We start from the raw sequence: 19,439 nt of genomic DNA, 5'->3' as shown, positions 1-19,439 counted from the left end.
AATGCATCTTTCTTGATGGTAAAATTTCCTTACTGCCCACCAGCGCTCGATGGAAGGAGTATTCAGCTTGTGCTGTAGAATCCACCCACCCACCCACCTAGAATCCTGAAATGCCCACTAGCGGGTGGTAGGGAACAGGTTGACAACCCCAAAGTGTTCAAAAGAATTTGAAGGAAGTCTGAGATTATTCCCACCGAACCTCTAACAGTAGGTCTCCCACACTAAAGGCTTAGTCTCTTGATCAATTGAATATCAGGGAAGGAGGATCCCATCAGAGGATCTCTTATTAGTCCCAGTGAGGAGGACACACACTGAGTTGTTGTTTTTTAGTCAACCGTGGGGCTACTAGACGTGTGTGTGCATGATCTGATTTGAGTACAATGTATGTGTTTGCAAATATATTTGTATTCACACTTCAAATATAAACTCAAAAAAAATCTTAAATGTACTGTATGCATAAAAAACAAAATATGTATAGTGACTCTGTTTCATTTCATTCTCTCATATCCCTCTCCCAAGACTATTTGCCAATCATCAGTTTATTTCTGATTGGACTAATCATTTAAGGTGCATCTCTCCCCCCCCCATCCAATTTCCTGGAAATAATTACTAAGCATTATGGATAGTGGACAAAGTCAGGCTCTCGAAACACTCCCCCCCCCCAATGAAACGGATATCATTAGCTTGAGGATAAAGAAAATGAACTTTTTTCTGTAGTGCCCTAGTGAATAATGTTGCTGTTGGCATTACCTGAATTCTTAGGTCAGCCCACCAATATATTTAGCTTTAAATAACTGTGCCAGTCCTTGCAAATCTACTCGTGATGCAAGGAGTAGAAGTAGAATTATTATTGTCTCATCTCTTGGACATTGGATATCCACATATGGGCATGTCATCTGCATATGACCCACACATGAAAAATCCAGCTTGTATTGACTCAAACTACGGTACACCATTTGTATCCAGCATGAAATGTAGGAATTAACCATTCAATTAGACCTTACACATACTGAGCTTCTCTGAGTGTCAACATGCAAAAAATTAAAAAATTAAAATCTAATCATGAATGGTTAGGAAGCAAAAGACATTAGGGTTTTGTCTTTTGAAGTCAAAAGTGCGGCCAAACTGAGCTGATTGGAGTGCACCAGAGATTTTCCTGCAGGCAGCTCCCTCTTAATACCCCGACCAAGCCGAATTGTCCTCCCTCTGCATCGGCCAATGCCTGGGGAAGGCAACCCTGTTTAGTACTGGGTTCAAAGCTTCAAAACTATGCAAGGGGACTTTGTCCAAGACATGCCCTTAACGACGTCAGCTGTAGGGCAGATGGGTTTGGCTTGCCCAAAATGGCCTCACAAGTCAAATGGGCCAGACATTCCCACCCCTGAACAAGATACAGGGTTAGGCCCATATAATTGTGGGAATTCAGTAGAATTACCTTAGTTACCAAGTATTGGTGGTAGTATGCCAGAAAACCTAGAAACTCGTAATTTCACTGATGTGACTGCTGGCTAAACCATTGTGCCTAGTTATGAGCAATAACTCTGACAGTTCTCATTGGTCAATAAATATGTCCAGTCATTAATACTCCAAATTTTTAAGATTATATCCAATGGATGCTTATTTTAGTGGAAAAAGGACGCGGGTGGCGCTGTGGTCTAAACCACTGAGCCTCTTGGGCTTGCCAGTCAGAAGGTTGGCGGTTTGAATCTGCATGATGATGGTGAGCTCTTGTTGCTCTGTCCCAGCTTCTGCCAGGCTAGCAGTCTGAAAGCACACCTGTGCAAGTAGATAAATGTGGTTGGAAGGTAAACGGTGTTTCTGTGCACTCTGGCTTCCATCATGGTGTTCCGTTGCACCAGAAGCAGTTTAGTCATGCTGGTCACATGACCCGGAAAGCTGTCTGTGGACAAACACCAACTCCCTTGGCCTGATCCCCCCCCCGCCCTACTACGCAAATATTGGCTGCTTTCAGTGCCTTATACATGTGATTACAAAGCCACCATTGGATTGAAGCCCTAGACCAGGGGTGTCAAACTCAAATTCATCGGGGGCCGCATCAGCAGTTTGGTCATCCTGAAAGGGCCGGTTGTATCTGTAGGACTATGTGTCCACTCTTTATTATCATAAATTATTGTCACTGCATTCAATTATTACTGTTTTTTGTAATAATGTAAGTAATAACTAGCTCTGAAAGCAGAAATATAGTCAGAATAACGGCAAGTAGATATTCAAATGTACAATTATTGTACAATTTATTGAAAAATGATTTTTGGTAACTGCACTGGGTGGTGGAGGCTCGCTAGGGTTTCATGCAGGACCTTTGCAGAGCTACTAGTACCTGGAGATGCTGGGGTCCTTCTGCATGCAGGACAGATGTTCTGCCAGTGAGCCACCACCCTTCACCAAAGGGACTGGCTGAGGTTGACTCACTGGAGCTGCTCTCCTGGTTCCAGGGTTTAAGGGCCAGAAGTATAAAGCAGCATCCTATGTTTCTGAGGAGAGGGAGAGGGAGAGGGAGGGGAGGGAGGGAGGAAGGAAGGAAGGAAGGAAGGAAGGAAGAAAAGAGGGGGGGAGAGAGGAAGGAAGGAAGGAAAGAGGGGAGAGAAAGAAGAGTAGGAAATCAGGAAGGGAATAAAGAAGAAAAGAAAAAGAAAGAGGGAGAGAAGATGGAAAGGGAGAAAGAAGGAAGGAAGTAGAGGGAAAGAAAGAATAAGAATGAGGGAGAGGAAGAAAGATGGGAAGGACGGAGGAAAGAAAGGAAGGAAGGAAGGAAGAAAGAAAGAAAGAAAGAAAAGAGGGAGCAGGAGGGAGAGAGGAAGGAAAGAGGTGAGAGAAAGAAGAGTAGGAAAGAAGGAATAAAGAAGGAAAGAAAAAGAAAGAGGGAGAGAAGACAGAGATAAAGAAGGAAGGAAGGAGAGGGAAAGAAAGAATAAGAACGAGAGAGAGGAAGAAAGAAAGGGAAGGGGGGGGGTCGCCGCCTTGATTCAGCGCCAGAAAAGAGCGTGAAGGGACCCAGGGGCAAAAAGCATTTCCCGTGCAGCGTGCGGCAGCGGGTGTCCGTTTTAGGAGAAGTGCGTAAAGCCTCAGAGTTGCACGTTCATGAGGCTGAGCCACTGCTGAGCTCACGTTCATGAGGCTGAGGAGGAGGAGGAGGTGAGGCAAGAGGAGGCGGCGGCTTGCCGGGTCGGTGCCCGGCAGCACCGTGCGGAGAGTCCTGAGCCTCTGGGACGCAGCAGTGCTCTGTAGCACTTTGAATCCTCCTCCTCCTCCACACGGCGCTGCTGGGTGCTTTGTCTGTGCTTCAGCAGCAGCAGCAGCCGTTTCCAGGCGCCGAGCCGTGGCGGGAGGAGGAGGATTCAAAGTGCTACAGAGCACTGCTGCGTCACAGAGGCTCGGGACTCTCTGTGCGGCGCTGCCGGGCGCTGACCCGGCAAGCTTCCTCCTCCTTCTCCTGCTGTGGCTCAGGGCGCTACACGCAGCGCAGCTCTGGCCGCCTTTCTACCCCCCCGCCCCCAGCTGTTTGTCGGCGCTTTGTCAGCGCGGCGCTTCAGCAGCAAGGTCCTGCTGCTGGGTCCCGCTGGCTGGGGCGCTCGGCGGGCCACATGACGAGGTCTGGCGGGCCAGATTTGGCCCCCGGGCCTTGTGTTTGACACCTGTGCCCTAGACTTTAACTGAATTGTAAGTAATATAATATATATATTAGTATTTAAATGCCTTTCCTTTTTGCAAAGTCAAAATTGGGAGTTTTGAGACTTTTAACCTTCTATTCCTCATTGAACACTCTCTTTTCGTGCTTTCCCCAGGAAATGGTGTGGTAATTCACTTGCCAGGATTGTTTGAAGAAGCAGAGAAAAATGTTAAAAAAGGGAAAGGTAAGAACAACTAAGGTATTGTAGGGAGATGGCAAGGATTCTCTTGCATTGGTATATAGCAGAACTTGGTAATTACCAATGTGTTTTTGCTCCTGAGTTGCCTGATGGTACTACTTGGTGCATTGAGGGGAAAACGTAACCAATTCTCAAAGATTTATTTCTTTTGTTCATTTATTTCTATTTAACACCTTAAAGTAAGTGGTGTTTACAACACTTTAAAATGCAAATACACACTGTATATAATTTTAAAATTTTCAGTGACCAAGAATGTTGGATTAGTGTTCAAATTATCTAAATGCACCACTTTTTAAAAAGCTACATGGTGAAATAGAATTTAAATGGAAGAAGTAATAGTAAATAAATATCTAGAGTTTTTATTGCGAGTTAGAGTGTTCATAAGCCAATGTTTTATATACTGTAGATCCATTTTCAATGTATTGTATGTTTGAGACAAATAGCAATGACTGAAATTTGTTTGGTTTTTCCAAGATACATTGAGTTAGTTTTGTAATATTTTCTAAACTGTCTCTTCATTCAACTGATCAAATTAGGCTGTAATCCTTTGCACACTTACTTGGGAGTAAGTAAGTAAGTACTTGGGACGCGGGTGGCGCTGTGGGTTAAACCATAGAGCTTAGGGCTTGCCGATCAGAAGGTCGGTGGTTCGAATCCCCGCAATGGGGTGAGCTCCCGTTGTTTGGTCCCAGTTCCTGCCAGTTCAAAAGCACGCCAAAAAGTGCAAGTAGATAAATAGATACCACTCCAGCGGGAAGGTAAATGGCATTTCCGTGCGCTGCTCTGGTTTGTCAGAAGCGGCTTAGTCATGCTGGCCACATGACCCGGAAGCTGTACGCCGCCTCCCTTGGCTAATAAAGAGGTGAGCGCTGCAACCCCAGAGTCATTCGTGACTGGACCTAATGGTCAGGGGTCCTTTACCTTTACCACCAAATCAGTGGAATTTACTTCTCTTTAAAAATGCATAGGATTTTGTAGTTAGCCATTAAAAGGAACTGATTTCTAAATGTGTTTTCCCCCCCATATTTTTTGTTGCTTTTCAAAGGATTGGAAGGTTGGGAAAAAAGATTAATTATATCTGACAGAGCTCATATTGGTAAGTAAAAAATATTTAAAAATATTAAATGATTCAAAGTGTTTTTTTAATCTCTAGCTCTGATTTGTTTTTCATTTGTAAATATCTAGCAGTAGTATAGGTTAGAATACAAAGGGCTGTGGGGGAATGTTCCATGCACATAGTGGGGCCTTTGGTTGTGCCCACTTCAAATGTAGACTCCCCCCTACATTATTCAACATGAGAGAACAGCACAATAGAATACAAGTGATTGTCAGTTCCCAAGGAGGTCTGGATTGTCAGCCATTTGTTTCCCCCTTTTGGTTGTGCATGAAAACTCTAATAGACAGGGTTCTAAAGCTAGCTTTCTGTTATCAAATACTGCATTGGCTATCAAAGTGGAAATCAAACTCTTAAATAAGAGGTGTTTTCTATCTAAACTGGTAATTGTTTTATAGTAAATGTGTTCTTCCACAAATGAATGTTTATGTCAAGAACTCGTCAAGATGAATGATTGGAGGATCATCATATTTATTGCCTTATGTATAAATAAATGTGCACTATGTCTTCTATACTGTATACTAATGCAATTTATACCAGGGGTGACCAAATGGCAACATGAGCAACATCTAGCCCAGGCATCCCCAAACTTTGGCCCTCCAGATGTTTTGGACTACAGTTCCCATCACTCCTGACCACTGGTCCTCTTAGCTAGGGATCATGGGAGTTGTAGGCCAAAACATCTGGAGGGCCGCAGTTTGGGGGTGCCTGATCTAGCCCAAAGCGTGTCTTTATCCATCTACCTTTTTGGTGTTCCATCAAACAAGAAATGCAAGGGAGGAAGTATCTTGGCTTTCTCTTCTGCACATAAAATGATTTCTACTGCAACCATCAAAGGTCTAGCAAACTCATAACAGATGAAGATGGAGGACATTTCCTTAATCTATCCAGTTAAGCTGATCAGGAGACAAGAAAGCATTGTGTTACCCTTGGATTGTCCCCTCCTGTGCTGCAAAACATCAATGAATAGCTTGGTTCTTAAGTAGTTTCTCAGGAACAATTCCCCCCTCCCTGCCTTAAAACACTAGCAACTGCTTTTGTATCACAGAGATTAACCAGTTTAAACAAAGATTGTTAAGCAGTGAAAAGTTACCTAATATTGATAAAAGCAGGGTATGTTAAAACCAGTCTTTTCACTTAAATGTTATGAATGTGTTTCCACTTCAGATAATTGTGTGTTTATGGCCCCTTTCAACACATGTGGCCATTGACAAATGCAAATGTTTTTGAACAGAAATGGTTTGACTGACATCTCTTGAGTTGCAGCATACTGTAGTGCTTTATTGGCATACTTTGTTTGCCTTGACTTTTGTCTTCACTAATTGAAGTGCTTTTTCTAAAATATTATTTTACTAAACAGCTGTATTTTCTCCAGGTGCTTGTTACTTAAAGTTTATATATCTAGTGCAAATAATGATTTCCAAAATACTTTGGCATACATTAATAAGAAAAAATAGCTTACTTTAGTTTGGTACTTCATGCAGGTATTAATACAACAGAGTTCATTTTGTACCCTTCAAATTCCTAGTATTTGACTTCCATCAAGCTGCTGATGGCATCCAGGAACAACAAAGACAAGAGCAAGCAGGAAAGAAGTATGTTGTGTATTGTCAAATGTCTTAATTGTAAATACTGGAAGAAAATTTTGAGTGACAGGGAGGGCATTTCAGCCAATGCACTTCCAGAATCTATTCAATAGAGTGTGCTGTTAAGAATGCTTTGCAATAAGAATCTTTCTTAATGTTTTTGCAAGGAGGTCTGGGACACCTGTACGTTCCCACTTACTTGTACGTACTTTAAGACATGTGAGTCAAGGATTCAAAAGTAGTTAGTTTGTTTTCAACCCGAAGGGCGCAACAAAATTCTCTTCAACTTTAGAATACACTTAAGACGTAAGTTTTTGCACAACAGTTTTGTTCTTAAATTGTAAGCCTCAATACCTTTGCAGTTCACTAGGATTTTTTTTTTGCAGAGTATATATTAAATTCCAAGTAGCCTACCCGCAAAACTGTTGCTCTTTATCACTGATGTGAATCTTGTTCTTCAGCAGAAATGGGAAATGTATCTGAATCTCTGGGATCATGTTACAGCATAATGAGTACAGAACATTTTGGGTGTCTTCCAGAGATTCAAGGCTCTTAAGCTTTGTTACCTAATGTGTGTAATGGTGATGTCATGTGATAAGGTTATGATGAATGAATTAAGGTCAGAACTAGGAAAATGCTCGTGTGTGTGCTTTCTATTTTTCCACGCCACACTGATCCAATGAAATGATAGTGGTATGATACTGAATGATATCTGGGTTTTGGCACATTTGATTCCTTTGTACATTCAGAATTAGATTGGTCATGGGCAAAAGAGGAAATATTCTTGGCCAGGATCCTGTCAGCCTGCCCTAGGGTGCGATTTGTTTATTCGCTATGTATCCTTCCTCAATAATGGTGACAGTGCTAAATCAGTAGATCTAAGGGTATCCCCTCCCTTGGTATATTCCTAGGCACTAGTACAACATAAAGATGTTGGTTTCATTTCCATCCATGCAGTTAGTATTTTTTTAAATTGCACAGCTAATTGTTTTTAAAAAGGGGAGAATCAAACTTGACATATTGCCTTTTGCGAATATGGATGGAATGGGGAAGTATTGAACTATTGATAATGTCTTCTTAAAATAAATCAAAATAGCACAAACCTGGCTCCTGCATTACCTCAAGAGTTCTATGGTTGTCGTTGATACTTAGGAATAGTATAGCAAATGTACTCTAGAAGTCTAGGTTGTTGCTCTACTTTGACAGGGAATGAACCTGCTGCATTAATGATAGTGGCGCTTTTAAGGAAAATGTTCTCCTTTTGTGAAAGAGTTGGTTGTGCTGTTAACATTTTCCATTTTACAGAACTTGGCCTGTCTGTATTGTAAATTTGCATATTTGAAGTTTTGCTAGTATCACAGAATGTGATATAGACAAAACAAAATCTGACTGGGTCACTGTATGAGACTCATAACAGGCTGTGTTTACATTCCTCTCCATCACCCTTTTCCTCTGTGATTTGTTTACTCTTAACATTGCAAATCTCAACCTGTCCTACTTCTTGATTGATACCATTGGTCTGTTTTGCAAATAATGCCTAACCATTGTTTATTAAACCTTAACTTAGTCTTGTGTGAACCTCCCCAATAGGTTAGCTATGGTTTGTTCACTGCCATCAAATCACAATCTGTAATCATGGTTTATTGATGATGGCTTATGAACCTTGATTTAAATTATGGCTTGCTGTTACATATGAACCCAGAACCCTTCTTAACAATGGTGTATTTGCTCATCCCACCCCAGATTTTCACCAGACTACTAAAGGCTTGAGGCAAAAGCAGCTGGAAAACAAAACAAAAATTTGGAAAACATTCCATGGTTTGTTTGATCATCTGTGGGACAACTTGTAGTTTGTTAAACCAATTGTTGGAGTTGTCTTAAGACCTCTTGCTATGACAGAAGGACTAGTTAGCCTTGGTTCAGGCAACACAGTTAGTTCTAAGACAGGCTTTACAGTTAGGCATCCAATATCCTTGATTCATAATTTGCCCAGGAATAGGTTTCCTCAATTCTATGGGCTTTTTAATTGAAGATTGGCGCAGAGCAGTTTTATAGCCTTTGGGTGGAGATAGGCTAACGGTTTATCATGTGCAGTGGCCAATCCATGCTGAGAAGAAAAGTATAGTGCAGGTCATATAACAGCAAATAATGAGCTCCTTACTACAAGTAACCTTGGTCTAAAGGCATAAACTATTCTGACCACATTGAATGATAGTGTTGGTATTGTCTCAGATCTCAGCTGTGTTCCACCACGTTTGAGATATACCCTGTATGTTGCTTTACTTTTAAGTAAGCTCTTCACTTTTAGCATGCTAAGAGTCACACCACTACAGTCTCTGTTAAGAAAACTCATTGAGATTTGGACAGAAGAAATGCATATGAAATACATATAAACAATGTGATAATATGTTCATTCATCCTTTAAGGTAAATACTAAATAATGTTTAGACTGTAGCTTTTTAAGTACTTTGTATATCAGTATTACAAATAACACTTCTGAGGATGTTTTGCACCACCTGCCAGGATTCTGTTTCTTCTTAATCTTCCCTCTTCTCCTGGGTGCCCACTGGGGGAAATGTTTGACCTCAGTGAATGATAATTTTAAACTACCAAGTATGTACAACAGACTTCCAGAGTAATTATATTTTTAGAAACTTAACAACAACCTAGTTGAATTATAGTCACAGATTGTGTAGTATGTGTATGTTTTTTATTTTTGTGTTTTAAAGCTTGGGAACTACAAAAAAGGGAATTGGTCCAGTGTATTCTTCTAAAGCAGCTCGAAGTGGGCTCAGAATGTGTGATCTAGTTTCTGACTTCAATGAATTTTCAGAAAGGTAACCACTTCTCTAGAGTAATGTAAATATTTCAGATAAATTTATTACTAGGGCTTGTATATTCTGATTTTCATATTCTAAAAAATCCCTTACTGGATCTCTCATTTGTGAGTCTGTTTTTGTTTTCACATTTGTAAAATTAAAATCTTTATCAAGTTTATTTAAAAAATGTTGCAAGCATAATTTATTTGTACTTTTTTTACTTTTTAGATTCAAAGTGTTGGCCAACCAGTACAAGTCTGTTTACCCTACCTTAGAGATAGACATTGAAGGAGAATTGAAAAGACTGAAGGTAAACTATAGGGGAGTTGTGAATTATTTGCCTATATATATATGTATATATATACAGTGGAACCTCGGTTTACGAACACCTCGGTTTACGAACTTTCGGTTTACGAACGACTGTAACCCGGAAGTAAGTAAACCGAGGTGTCCAAGGCCTACGGAGGCCTCCGCGAAGGCCTGAAGACTGGGCCGCAGCTGCGGAGGCACTCTTATGGCTCCGCGAAGGCCCGGAGCCTTCCGCAGCTTCGGAAGCACTCCCAAGGCCTCTCCCTCCCCCCCCCCACTCACACGTTTCTGGGCCTTTCCTGGCCCTGGGGCTTCGGGCAGCCAAGCGTCCTTGGCGCGAGGATGTGCCTCGCAAGGTCCCTCTCCCCTCAGTTCTTCTTGTTTGGAGTGGCGGTGGCGGCCTTCTCGGCGGGTTCCAGGCTCCCCTCGCCCTCTCCTCTGGTGCACCGGAGTTCCACTGAGCATGTTGCCCTAGGCCACGGGGCTCTGGGGCTCCTCCCGGCCAATGGCCGGGTGCCGATGGTCGGGCGCTCTGGCTCCGATCCCGGGCTTGTGCATTCGCCGGGGGTGTGTGACGACCCCTCAACTGAGCCACTGGGCTCCCCAAGCTCCCCCACTTCTCGTGGGATGGCGGCGGCGGACTCCGCGGCTCGGGGCCGCTTGGAGGGCGCGGACATGCCGGCTGCTTTGCTGGATGTCGGGAGCGCTTCCCCCGAGCGGCCTCGAGCCGCGGAGTTCGCCGCCGCCGCCACATCCAACAATCCACCTCTCGTGGGGCGGCGGCGAACTCCGCGGATCGAGGCCGCTGGGGGGAAGTGCTCCCGACATCCAGCAAAGCAGCCGGCGTGTCCGCGCCCCCGAGTCGCGGAGTCCGCCACTGCTCGTGCGGTCGCCGGGGCTGCTCGGGGGCGTGGACACGCCGGCTTCTTTGCTGGATGTCGGGAGCGCTTCCCCCGAGCAGCCCTGAGTTGCGGAGTCCGCCACCGCTCGTGCGGTCGCCGGGGGAGGGGTGGCGACCCCTCAACTGAGCCCTGGGTTCCCTGAGCTCCCGCACCTCTCGTGGGGCGGCGGCAGTGAACTCCGCGGCTCGAGGCCGCTGGGGGGAAGCGCTCCCAACATCCAGCAAAGCAGCCGGCGTGTCCGCGCCCCCCGAACAGCCCCGGCGACCGCACGAGCGGTGGCGGACTCCGCGGCTCGGGGCCCCTCGGGGGGCGCGGACACGCCGGCTGCTTTGCTGGATGTTGGGAGCGCTTCCCCCCAGCGGCCTCGAGCCGCGGAGTTCGCCGCCACCGCCCCACGAGAGGTGGATTGCTGGATGTCGGGAGCACTTCCCCCGAGTGGCCTCGAGCCGCGGAGTCCACCGCCGCCATCCCACGAGAGGTAGGGGAGCTTGGGGAGCCCAGTGGCTCAGTTCAGGGGTCGTCACACACCCCCGGCGAACGCACAAGCCCGGGATCGGAGCCAGAGCGCCCGACCATCGGCACCCGGCCGTTGGCCGGGAGCAGCCCCAGAGCCCCGTGGCCTAGGGCAATGTGCTCAGTGGAACTCCGGTGCAGCGGAGGAGAGGGCGAGGGGAGCCCGGAACCCACCGAGAAGGCCGCCACCGCCACTCCAAACAAGGAGAACTGAGGGGAGAGGGACCTTGCGAGGCGAAGAGCCTCAGCCTTATCGCCCTGCTGCTGCATTGTCGCTCCAAAGACGCTTGGCTGCCCGAAGCCCCAGGGCCAGGAAAGGCCGAGAAACGTGTGTGGGGGGGATTAAATTGCTGTTTTAGGGGGTGTTTTTCATCTTCTGGAACGGATTAATCCACTTTCCATTACTTTCAATGGGAAAGTTTGCTTCGGTTTATGAACACTTCGGTTTATGAACAGACTTCCGGAACCAATTGTGTTCATAAACCGAGGTACCACTGTATATATATACACACACACACACACACACACACAGAAGGATTTATCTTTGTATGTTTCTTCTGATAAAAATATAAAGAAACACTGCTTCTGACATACAAGCAGCAGTCAGTTAACTTGTGGCTTTAACTAGCAAATTGCCTGCATTAGGGTTATCATAAGTCAGAAACAAATGGCCCAGTAGCTTTATCACAATGGTCAGTTATTTACTGAATTAAACCTGTTTCCTGAATCTTACATTTCATGTAGAAAAGGAACCCTGTGGTCTTTTTATCTTTTAGAAGCTCATATTCTACATTGATGTGACAATTTTGCTGAGAACTAGTGTATAGCTTGGTAAAGGTTTGTGCCCTACATCAGAAAATCATTGGTTAAAGCCTTTTTGCATACAGTCATTCTTGTTATTGGGAAAATATATGGATCAAAACATATTTTCTCTCATACTATTGGAACTCAGGGTCACCCACTGAAACTTGACATGACCCTAACCCTGAACATCACAGTAACCTATGCCTGTTCAGCAATACAGACAATGCATAAGGCAGAAGCTGATTGAGATGTAATAGAGTGCTAAACTTCATGCCAGAGGACTAGACCTGTAAAGCTTTCTGCTCTTCAAAAAGTAGGCAGAACTTAGGAGGGATAGTCTGGCCCAAGGGAAATGGATAAAAGTTTCCCTGACACAGGTAGAATCACATGAGCAAAAATGGGGCAGGTGTGCTACCTGTTACCTTTGTTGCCCCATCATGCCTGACCTTGCTATTCTCCAGTCATTGCAGCAGGGAGGCTGTCATACTTATGCAGCCTCCCTGTGAGATTTAGAATTCTGCTTATGCAGGGCTCTCAATTTCACAAGGGGCTTACTAGGTTCAGCAGATGCCCCACTGCAGATGTTTGCACTCCAGCGTGTGGAGGATAATAGTTGTGAGCAACACAGTGAAGTAACTAGCACATTCATTTCTACTCTTCCTCTTACTGCATGAGAGGTACACTGACTGAAGTGGATTTGTAACAGGTCATGCAACTTCTGCCTTTATTGGGTTTCTTCCTCAGGAGCATCCACCTTGCTCTGTTCACAGACAACATGAAAACACAGTGCATAGCTCAGTTGAGGATTTTGCTGTCGCAAGGTGTTGCAATAACAGTGGTAGACAAATTTTGTGGAGCATAGGTCTACCAATGCTATTAGCTGTGGTAGCTAAATGGACACTCAAAATTCACAAATAGTGTATCCCTAAATAGTGCTTGCAGGGGGGACAATGAAGGGAAGACCTTTCTTCCTGCTCTCTTTGTGAGCTTTCTGCAGATATTTGGCAAACGTTAGATACAAGATAGTGGATTAGTTAGACTCTTGGTCTGATCCAGCAGGACTCTTAATAATTTTAACTTAAGAAAGAACTACTGAATGACATATATATGCTTTGTTCTTATGCACATTCTCCTTGAGACAAAGAATAGCTTAGAGTTGACATGGCTAACAAATAGCAAATGAAACTTTTATTTTATTACAAGACTAGAATAATTATTTGCCTGCCTATTTAGTAGAGTGTCTACAGTATGTTTTGAATATTGTAGTTTACTACATTCTAATCTCTAGTACATATTTGTCTTAGGGTTACACTGAAAGGCTCAAACCAATGGTGAGAGATGGTGTATACTTTATGTATGAAGCTTTACATGGCCCACCAAAGAAAATTTTAGTAGAGGGTGCAAATGCAGCACTACTGGACATTGATTTTGGTATGTATAAAGTCTTTTTTTAATCATAGTCACAATGTGTGAAGTATTTGTCACACATGTATTTGAAGGACTATGCAGAATACAGCTGTTTAAGACTGGTTACATTGTAGTCATTCTTGTACATTGAATTGTACATCTTGGCATTGAAACTATACCACTATTTTTAAGGATGTGTTGTCATTTTAAATAACAACCAGTGTTACTTGCTATACAATTACCTTTCAGTGGAAAGATGCAATGATAATCTTTTATATAATTGTGCTACTCTTAGTCCATTCCTATCTTCTCTTCCTTGCCCATCTGATACAGGAACTTATCCTTTTGTGACCTCATCAAATTGTACTGTGGGAGGTGTTTGCACTGGCTTGGGTATGCCACCACAGAACGTTGGTGAAGTATATGGAGTTGTGAAAGCATACACAACTAGAGTTGGAATTGGTGCCTTTCCCACAGAACAAGATAATGTAAGTATAGCATTAACATTAATGTGAGTTATTGGAGCAAAGTAAATGAATGTACATTTCTCAGAAATATTATTTAACACAGTGGTCTTCCAACCCATTCACACCTGGGACCCACCTTTAATCCAAATATGCATTTGGGGACCCATATCCTTTTTTTTTTTACCATATATTTGTATGGTGGTAGTGCTTTTGTTATGACCCACCTCAGAACAGGTTGTGACCCTGTAGTGGCTCCTGACCCATCAGTTGAAGACCAATGATTTAAGGTATGCATGGCTGTACTCTCCCAGGCATCAGATTCTGTATACCACATACCTTAAAGTGCTGCTGCTTTCTGTCTGAAATGTAAGTTTCTCAGTCCACAGATCTGCTGCCTGGGTTTATATGTGCTTTTAAAAGTTTTTTAACTACTGCTTATTCCTCAGTCCTGCAGAGCCTATATTTCTGTCGGAGAGCAAGCTGAATTCTGTTCTTGCTCATGAATCAGCAGCAGAATTGTTAACTAAGTTCCAGTTGCAGAATCTTTATTACTAGTGACGATGCACGTGAACCAGTTTGCCTTTTTGATTCCAAGCTGAATTAACAGGACTAGCAATTTAAGATTGCCAAGGATTTCAGAGCTTCACAAACAATAACTGAGCTACAACACTCCTGTGAGGTAGCAGGTAGGCATTATACAATGGAATCAACATGGAGTGTTGAGAAAATGGCCTGCTCAATGGTATTTTCACATTGATACCTGGCATTAAAGGTGGCTCCTGTACTTGTATCTTCATCCTTGTTAAAAGTTTTGTGCACTATGTGGGGTTGGAAATGTATATTTTGTTTTCTGTTGTCATTAAATTGTGTTTACATAGAAATGAACAATATTACTTCAGTGTATAACATGACTATATTCTGTTTCTTAGAAAATTGGAGAATTACTGCAGACACGTGGGAAAGAGGTTGGTGTGACCACAGGTCGGAAAAGAAGATGTGGCTGGCTGGATCTTGTGTTGCTTAGATACGCTCACATGATCAATGGATTTACTGCGTGAGTAGTTTGTAGTGGTAGCAAGTGCACCGTAATAGAGTACAGTATAATACTTTTAGAAACAATACAAAGTAATGGTAATGAAACTAACACCCTTCAAGTAAAGAACAATGTTTTGAAGACTCACTGTGAAACACAAAATGGTTTTTAAGGTCACAGTACTGATGTAATAATAATAATAATAATAATAATAATAATAATAATAATAATAATAAATATTATTATTATTTATACGCCACCCATCTGGCTGGGTTTCCCCAGCCACTCTGGGCAGCTTCCAACAAAATATTAAAATACAATAGTGTGTCAAACATTAAAAGCTTCCCTAAACAGGGCTGCCTTCAGATGTCTTCTAAAAGTAGCTGTTTTTCTCTTTGACATGTAAGACTTGCCAGCTGCCATGCTAATAACTATGATACCCCTTCTGGAAGAAAGTTATCTGATGTTAAATGTTCACAGTCTGTCTGTCTCTCTCGCTTTTATTCTGGAATTCCTGGGTTTAAAAATAAACAAATTTACTTCTCAAGATTATAGTTTGTATTTGTCTATACCTAACTAACACATCAATATTTTATTTTAAAACAGATTGGCTCTTACCAAATTGGATATTTTGGATGTATTTCCAGAAATTAAAGTTGGTGTTGCTTACAGAATAAATGATAAAATCATACCTCATTTTCCAGGTGAGTGCGTGTGATCATGTGTGTGTCCATACTATAAGTTTTCCTGTGGTATATTTAATGCTAGATGTATCCCCTCACTATAGTGTAGGTTCACTACTGTTGTTTTTATTGTTGCTTCTGTTATAAGTTATTCATCAACTGATATAAAAGTCACAAGGCAACTTGCAGTATGTAAAATGTCATTCGTACAAAATTACGGGAAATATTAAAACACAGTAAATAAATACTTAACAGAATCATAAAATAGTAGAGTTCGAAGGGACCTGGAGGGTTATCTAGTCCAACTCCCTGCAATGCAGGAGTCCTTTGCCCAATGTGGGGCTGGAACCCATGACCCTGAGATTAAGAGTCCCATGCTGTACCAACTGATCATACATTACACCTCAGAAGAGTAGTCAGAGTGGAATTCAACATTATACTCTTTCAGTTGTCCTGTCTGTGCAAGCATGGCAAATTGCCAAATGGAACAATCATCTTTCTCTCCCTCCTCCCCTCTTCCGTGGGATCTTCTGACACACACACCCTGAGCCAATTTTGGGGAGTGCAGAGGAGAAACAATGTTGGACAAGCTGAAATCATGATGCAAGGCTTCCACTGATGGAACTTGTTAGATGAATCCCCAAAATTTCTTCGTCAGAGGGCAAATGAGCAAATTTAGCAGGGGATCAAATACTCCCCCCCCTCACTCTATGTGGTATCGGGTGTTAAGACAGGCAGAGATACAGCTGCATTGGCTACTCTTACAGCCAATACCTGGATAAAGCAGGATTGAAATTTTGCGTGAGGAGTCAGCCTTGCTGTACTCCATGGGGAGTTTCCCTCCCCATGGACCAACTTTGACAGGTTCACCAACCTGTCATGCATGGTGGTGGAGATTACGATCTGGCCCTCTGGGCCCAAAAGGTTCGTCATCCCTGCTTTACAGGGAATCTGTCATTTCCCTCACAGTAGTTCAACTTCCTTTCCCTATATTTCACTTATGCAAAGGATTTTGGGATGGCTGTTTAAGTTGGTTACTGAGCTGTTTTGAACAGCCATACTTTTGTTTCTTCATCTTTTATTCCTTTGGGTGACTTGAGGTTGTAAAATTCGCTTATCTGAATGATTAAACAAGTCTGATATTATTGGCAACAGTAAAATTATCTGTGTTACACTGCTGGTTTTTTTTTTAATTATAAAGCAAACCAAGAAGTCTTAAATAAAGTAGAGGTTCAGTATGAGACCCTCCCAGGATGGAACACAGACATTTCAAATGCAAGGACTTTTGATGAACTGCCTGTAAATGCACAAAACTATGTTCGATTTATAGAAATGGAACTAGGAATTCCTGGTAAGCAAAGCAGTTTTTTTTTTTAAAAAAAAATGTTTTCAGGGATCTATTAGAAGCAGAAGTACTTCTAAGGAAATGCTTTGTCATTGAGAGTATTACTCATCACTATGTCTGTAACTGCCGGTTTGTAGACTTGGGTCTGTAATGCAAAACATCATAATTGGTAAAGTTGCTCTGAGGGTCTGTATACTGCTTCACAGTAGTTCATAATTTGTGTAGGTAGCTATTTCTAGAACTAGTCATTCCTATAGAGAGTCACACTCAGTGAAAGATAAATCAAGGAATCTGAGGTCTTGGCTTTCAAGCTAGTGACTAGTATGGATAACATTTCTGTTTCATTGTAAACCTGTTCACTTGTTTCCAGATCACTTCATGATCTTGAGTCCTGAAAATGAAATTGTTTTAACTTGAGACATTAATTTAAATAGATTTGGAAGAGCCTTTTGAATCACCTTGAGTAACTAGAGAATAAAATTCTGTAATTGCTGTTGTTGTTCTCTAATCAAAGTATTATTTTCTAGTTGTATGTGTTAGATTATGCTCCTAGCTTTGCTAAGTTTTTACTCATGATATTTCTGATATTTCGTCTTCTGCATTCTGGCTAGATGTCATTGTTAAAACTGAAAAAATAGAAATAATATTTAAAAGGGAGTGTTTTAGTGAAATATACTGAGCTTTTTTACATTATATCTTGAAAAAAATGCCAGTTACTGATTTGAGTAACCAATTATATAATGCTTTTCAAAATTGCTTGAAAAGCTTTGGCCTTGGGGGAACAGAATTACTGACATCAGGTAAATAACATTAAAGAGCAGGATATCACACAGTTAGCTTTAAGTAGCTGCATGACTATTGAAAAACAATTATTTTGGTAAGTCTTTGAGAGTATCTGTAGAATACAGTTCTGTATGCACTTACCCTGGGAGTAAGACTCTTTTGAGTAGACAGGTGTAGGATTTGCACTTGTATCCTAAGTCATCTGTTCCTTCAAAGTATCATGCAAAATATATTTTTCTTTCTGCAGTTAAATGGATTGGAGTAGGAAAATCCAGGGAGTCGATGATCCAGCTCTTCTAAAGATACTAGATAAATGGAAGAAAAGAAAGCACACTCCACAAAGAGACTGTCCATTCTTGTATCTATTATTCTTAACCTAAGCAGCAATGATTTTTGGAAGTTGGACCTTGTATTTAAGAGCTAAAGATGGTCTGGACAAACAATTGTTACTGCTGTAAAAGACTTTGGCAACTATCAGTATCACTTCACAAATTCCAGGGCATTTGTCACTATTGCCACCATTTGTCAAGGTGCCACCAGATTTCCCCACCCCCTTCAGATGTTTGTCCCAACAGTATCTTTCTAAATCAAAGGTTGTGCATTACTTTCATGACCATATGTCTTTATTGTCTCTGCTTTTGGTGGTGTTACTTCCTGAAATTTTAGATGCTTAAAATAATTAATGCAGTTTTGCACAGAGTTTTACATCCTCATTTGTACTCCTAAAGCTGTTGTTACCTGTATGGCTGCTGTAGTAGTGTGTGATTAAAGAGAGAGATGATTTTATAATGATGAAGAAAACTCTTTTTTGTTACAGGTTTTTATTAAAACTATTATGAAATGATAGTTTGGAAAGGATGTTTAATATGTAAACAGTGCAACAACTTAAATTATAAATTAAGATACTGAAAACATATTGTAGGTGTATTATACTCACTACTGAAAGGAGTTCATTAATACATTTTTAGCTGTTATGATACTTCTGCGTTTCAGCTTTTTTTCATTCTGCCCAATGATCCATAAGTTCATTAGCCTAGTGCCAAATCCACAAAGTTTCAAATATTTAGAGGATTATCGGAAATTGGATGCATAGTCTGGTCCTTGTATACACGAGCTACTGGCAGTCCTGTTAGGGACACATTGGGCTACCTAGGTAAATAAATACTGAAGCCAATACTTTACTGTAAATAGATTAAAAAAATATATCATCTTGGCAAATACCCTAACATAACAGGATGTACAAATCATGTTTGTTGGTATGTGTTTTGTGGCTTTTGTTTTGTTTTTGCAGAAGCCTTTTCTTTTGATTCCATTGCATGCCTGCTATGTCAGTCATTCTTTCCAACAGTTATCGGTGTTATAGATGTGTAAGTATTTTCAGTCCCTATTATATGCCGTAACATTCTCAACATCATTCATCAGCTTTATAAGGTGAACAATGGTGGCTTTCTAACTCCTTTATGCTGAAATTCTTCCATACCTTGCCTCTTTTCAGTGATATTTTAAGAGTTACTGTAAGAGAGGTAAGCCGAAACAGTACACAGAAATAAATTTTTAGGGGTTCCCCCCATCTGATTTGCAATCTAGATAGCAATGCGGAAATTACAAATCTCTGGAAATCCCATTGGCTTGAATTGTGAAACCAACATGGCTGTAACTTTGTTTTCTCACAGTCCTATCTGTTTTTCTGAGACTGTTTCGAGCAACAGATCAGTACAAATCTGTTTGGGACAACCCAACTCTGTAGGGGTTTGTAGCTGCTTCAGCCTGATCTGGATAGGGCACAA

The 19,439-nt window shown here is 41.9% G+C and overlaps 1 protein-coding gene across 2 annotated transcripts in view; it reads left to right on the top strand.

Moving 5' to 3' along the window:
- The window catches only part of ADSS2 (adenylosuccinate synthase 2), a 35,614-nt gene extending 17,116 nt beyond the window's left edge, over positions 1 to 18,498 (top strand). Inside the window, exons 3-13 of one of the 2 annotated variants that reach the window (XM_035108344.3) lie at positions 3,804 to 3,872; positions 4,933 to 4,983; positions 6,530 to 6,596; positions 9,317 to 9,424; positions 9,635 to 9,716; positions 13,239 to 13,365; positions 13,675 to 13,829; positions 14,738 to 14,862; positions 15,448 to 15,545; positions 16,726 to 16,875; positions 17,900 to 18,498. In XM_035108344.3, the coding sequence (XP_034964235.1) occupies positions 3,804 to 3,872; positions 4,933 to 4,983; positions 6,530 to 6,596; positions 9,317 to 9,424; positions 9,635 to 9,716; positions 13,239 to 13,365; positions 13,675 to 13,829; positions 14,738 to 14,862; positions 15,448 to 15,545; positions 16,726 to 16,875; positions 17,900 to 17,952 (1,085 nt within the window). In that variant the 3' untranslated portion in view covers positions 17,953 to 18,498. The remainder of the gene's footprint in view (positions 1 to 3,803; positions 3,873 to 4,932; positions 4,984 to 6,529; positions 6,597 to 9,316; positions 9,425 to 9,634; positions 9,717 to 13,238; positions 13,366 to 13,674; positions 13,830 to 14,737; positions 14,863 to 15,447; positions 15,546 to 16,725; positions 16,876 to 17,899) is intronic. The other variant, XM_035108346.3, reaches the window with a different exon arrangement.
- Positions 18,499 to 19,439: the final 941 nt, after the last annotated feature.

Source organism: Zootoca vivipara, chromosome 3, assembly GCF_965207765.1.
Source record: "Zootoca vivipara chromosome 3, rZooViv2.hap1.1, whole genome shotgun sequence".
Taxonomy (NCBI): Eukaryota; Metazoa; Chordata; class Lepidosauria; order Squamata; family Lacertidae; genus Zootoca; species Zootoca vivipara.
The sequence above is the reverse complement of the archived record's forward strand: the minus strand, read 5'-3'. Positions and strand labels throughout refer to the sequence as shown.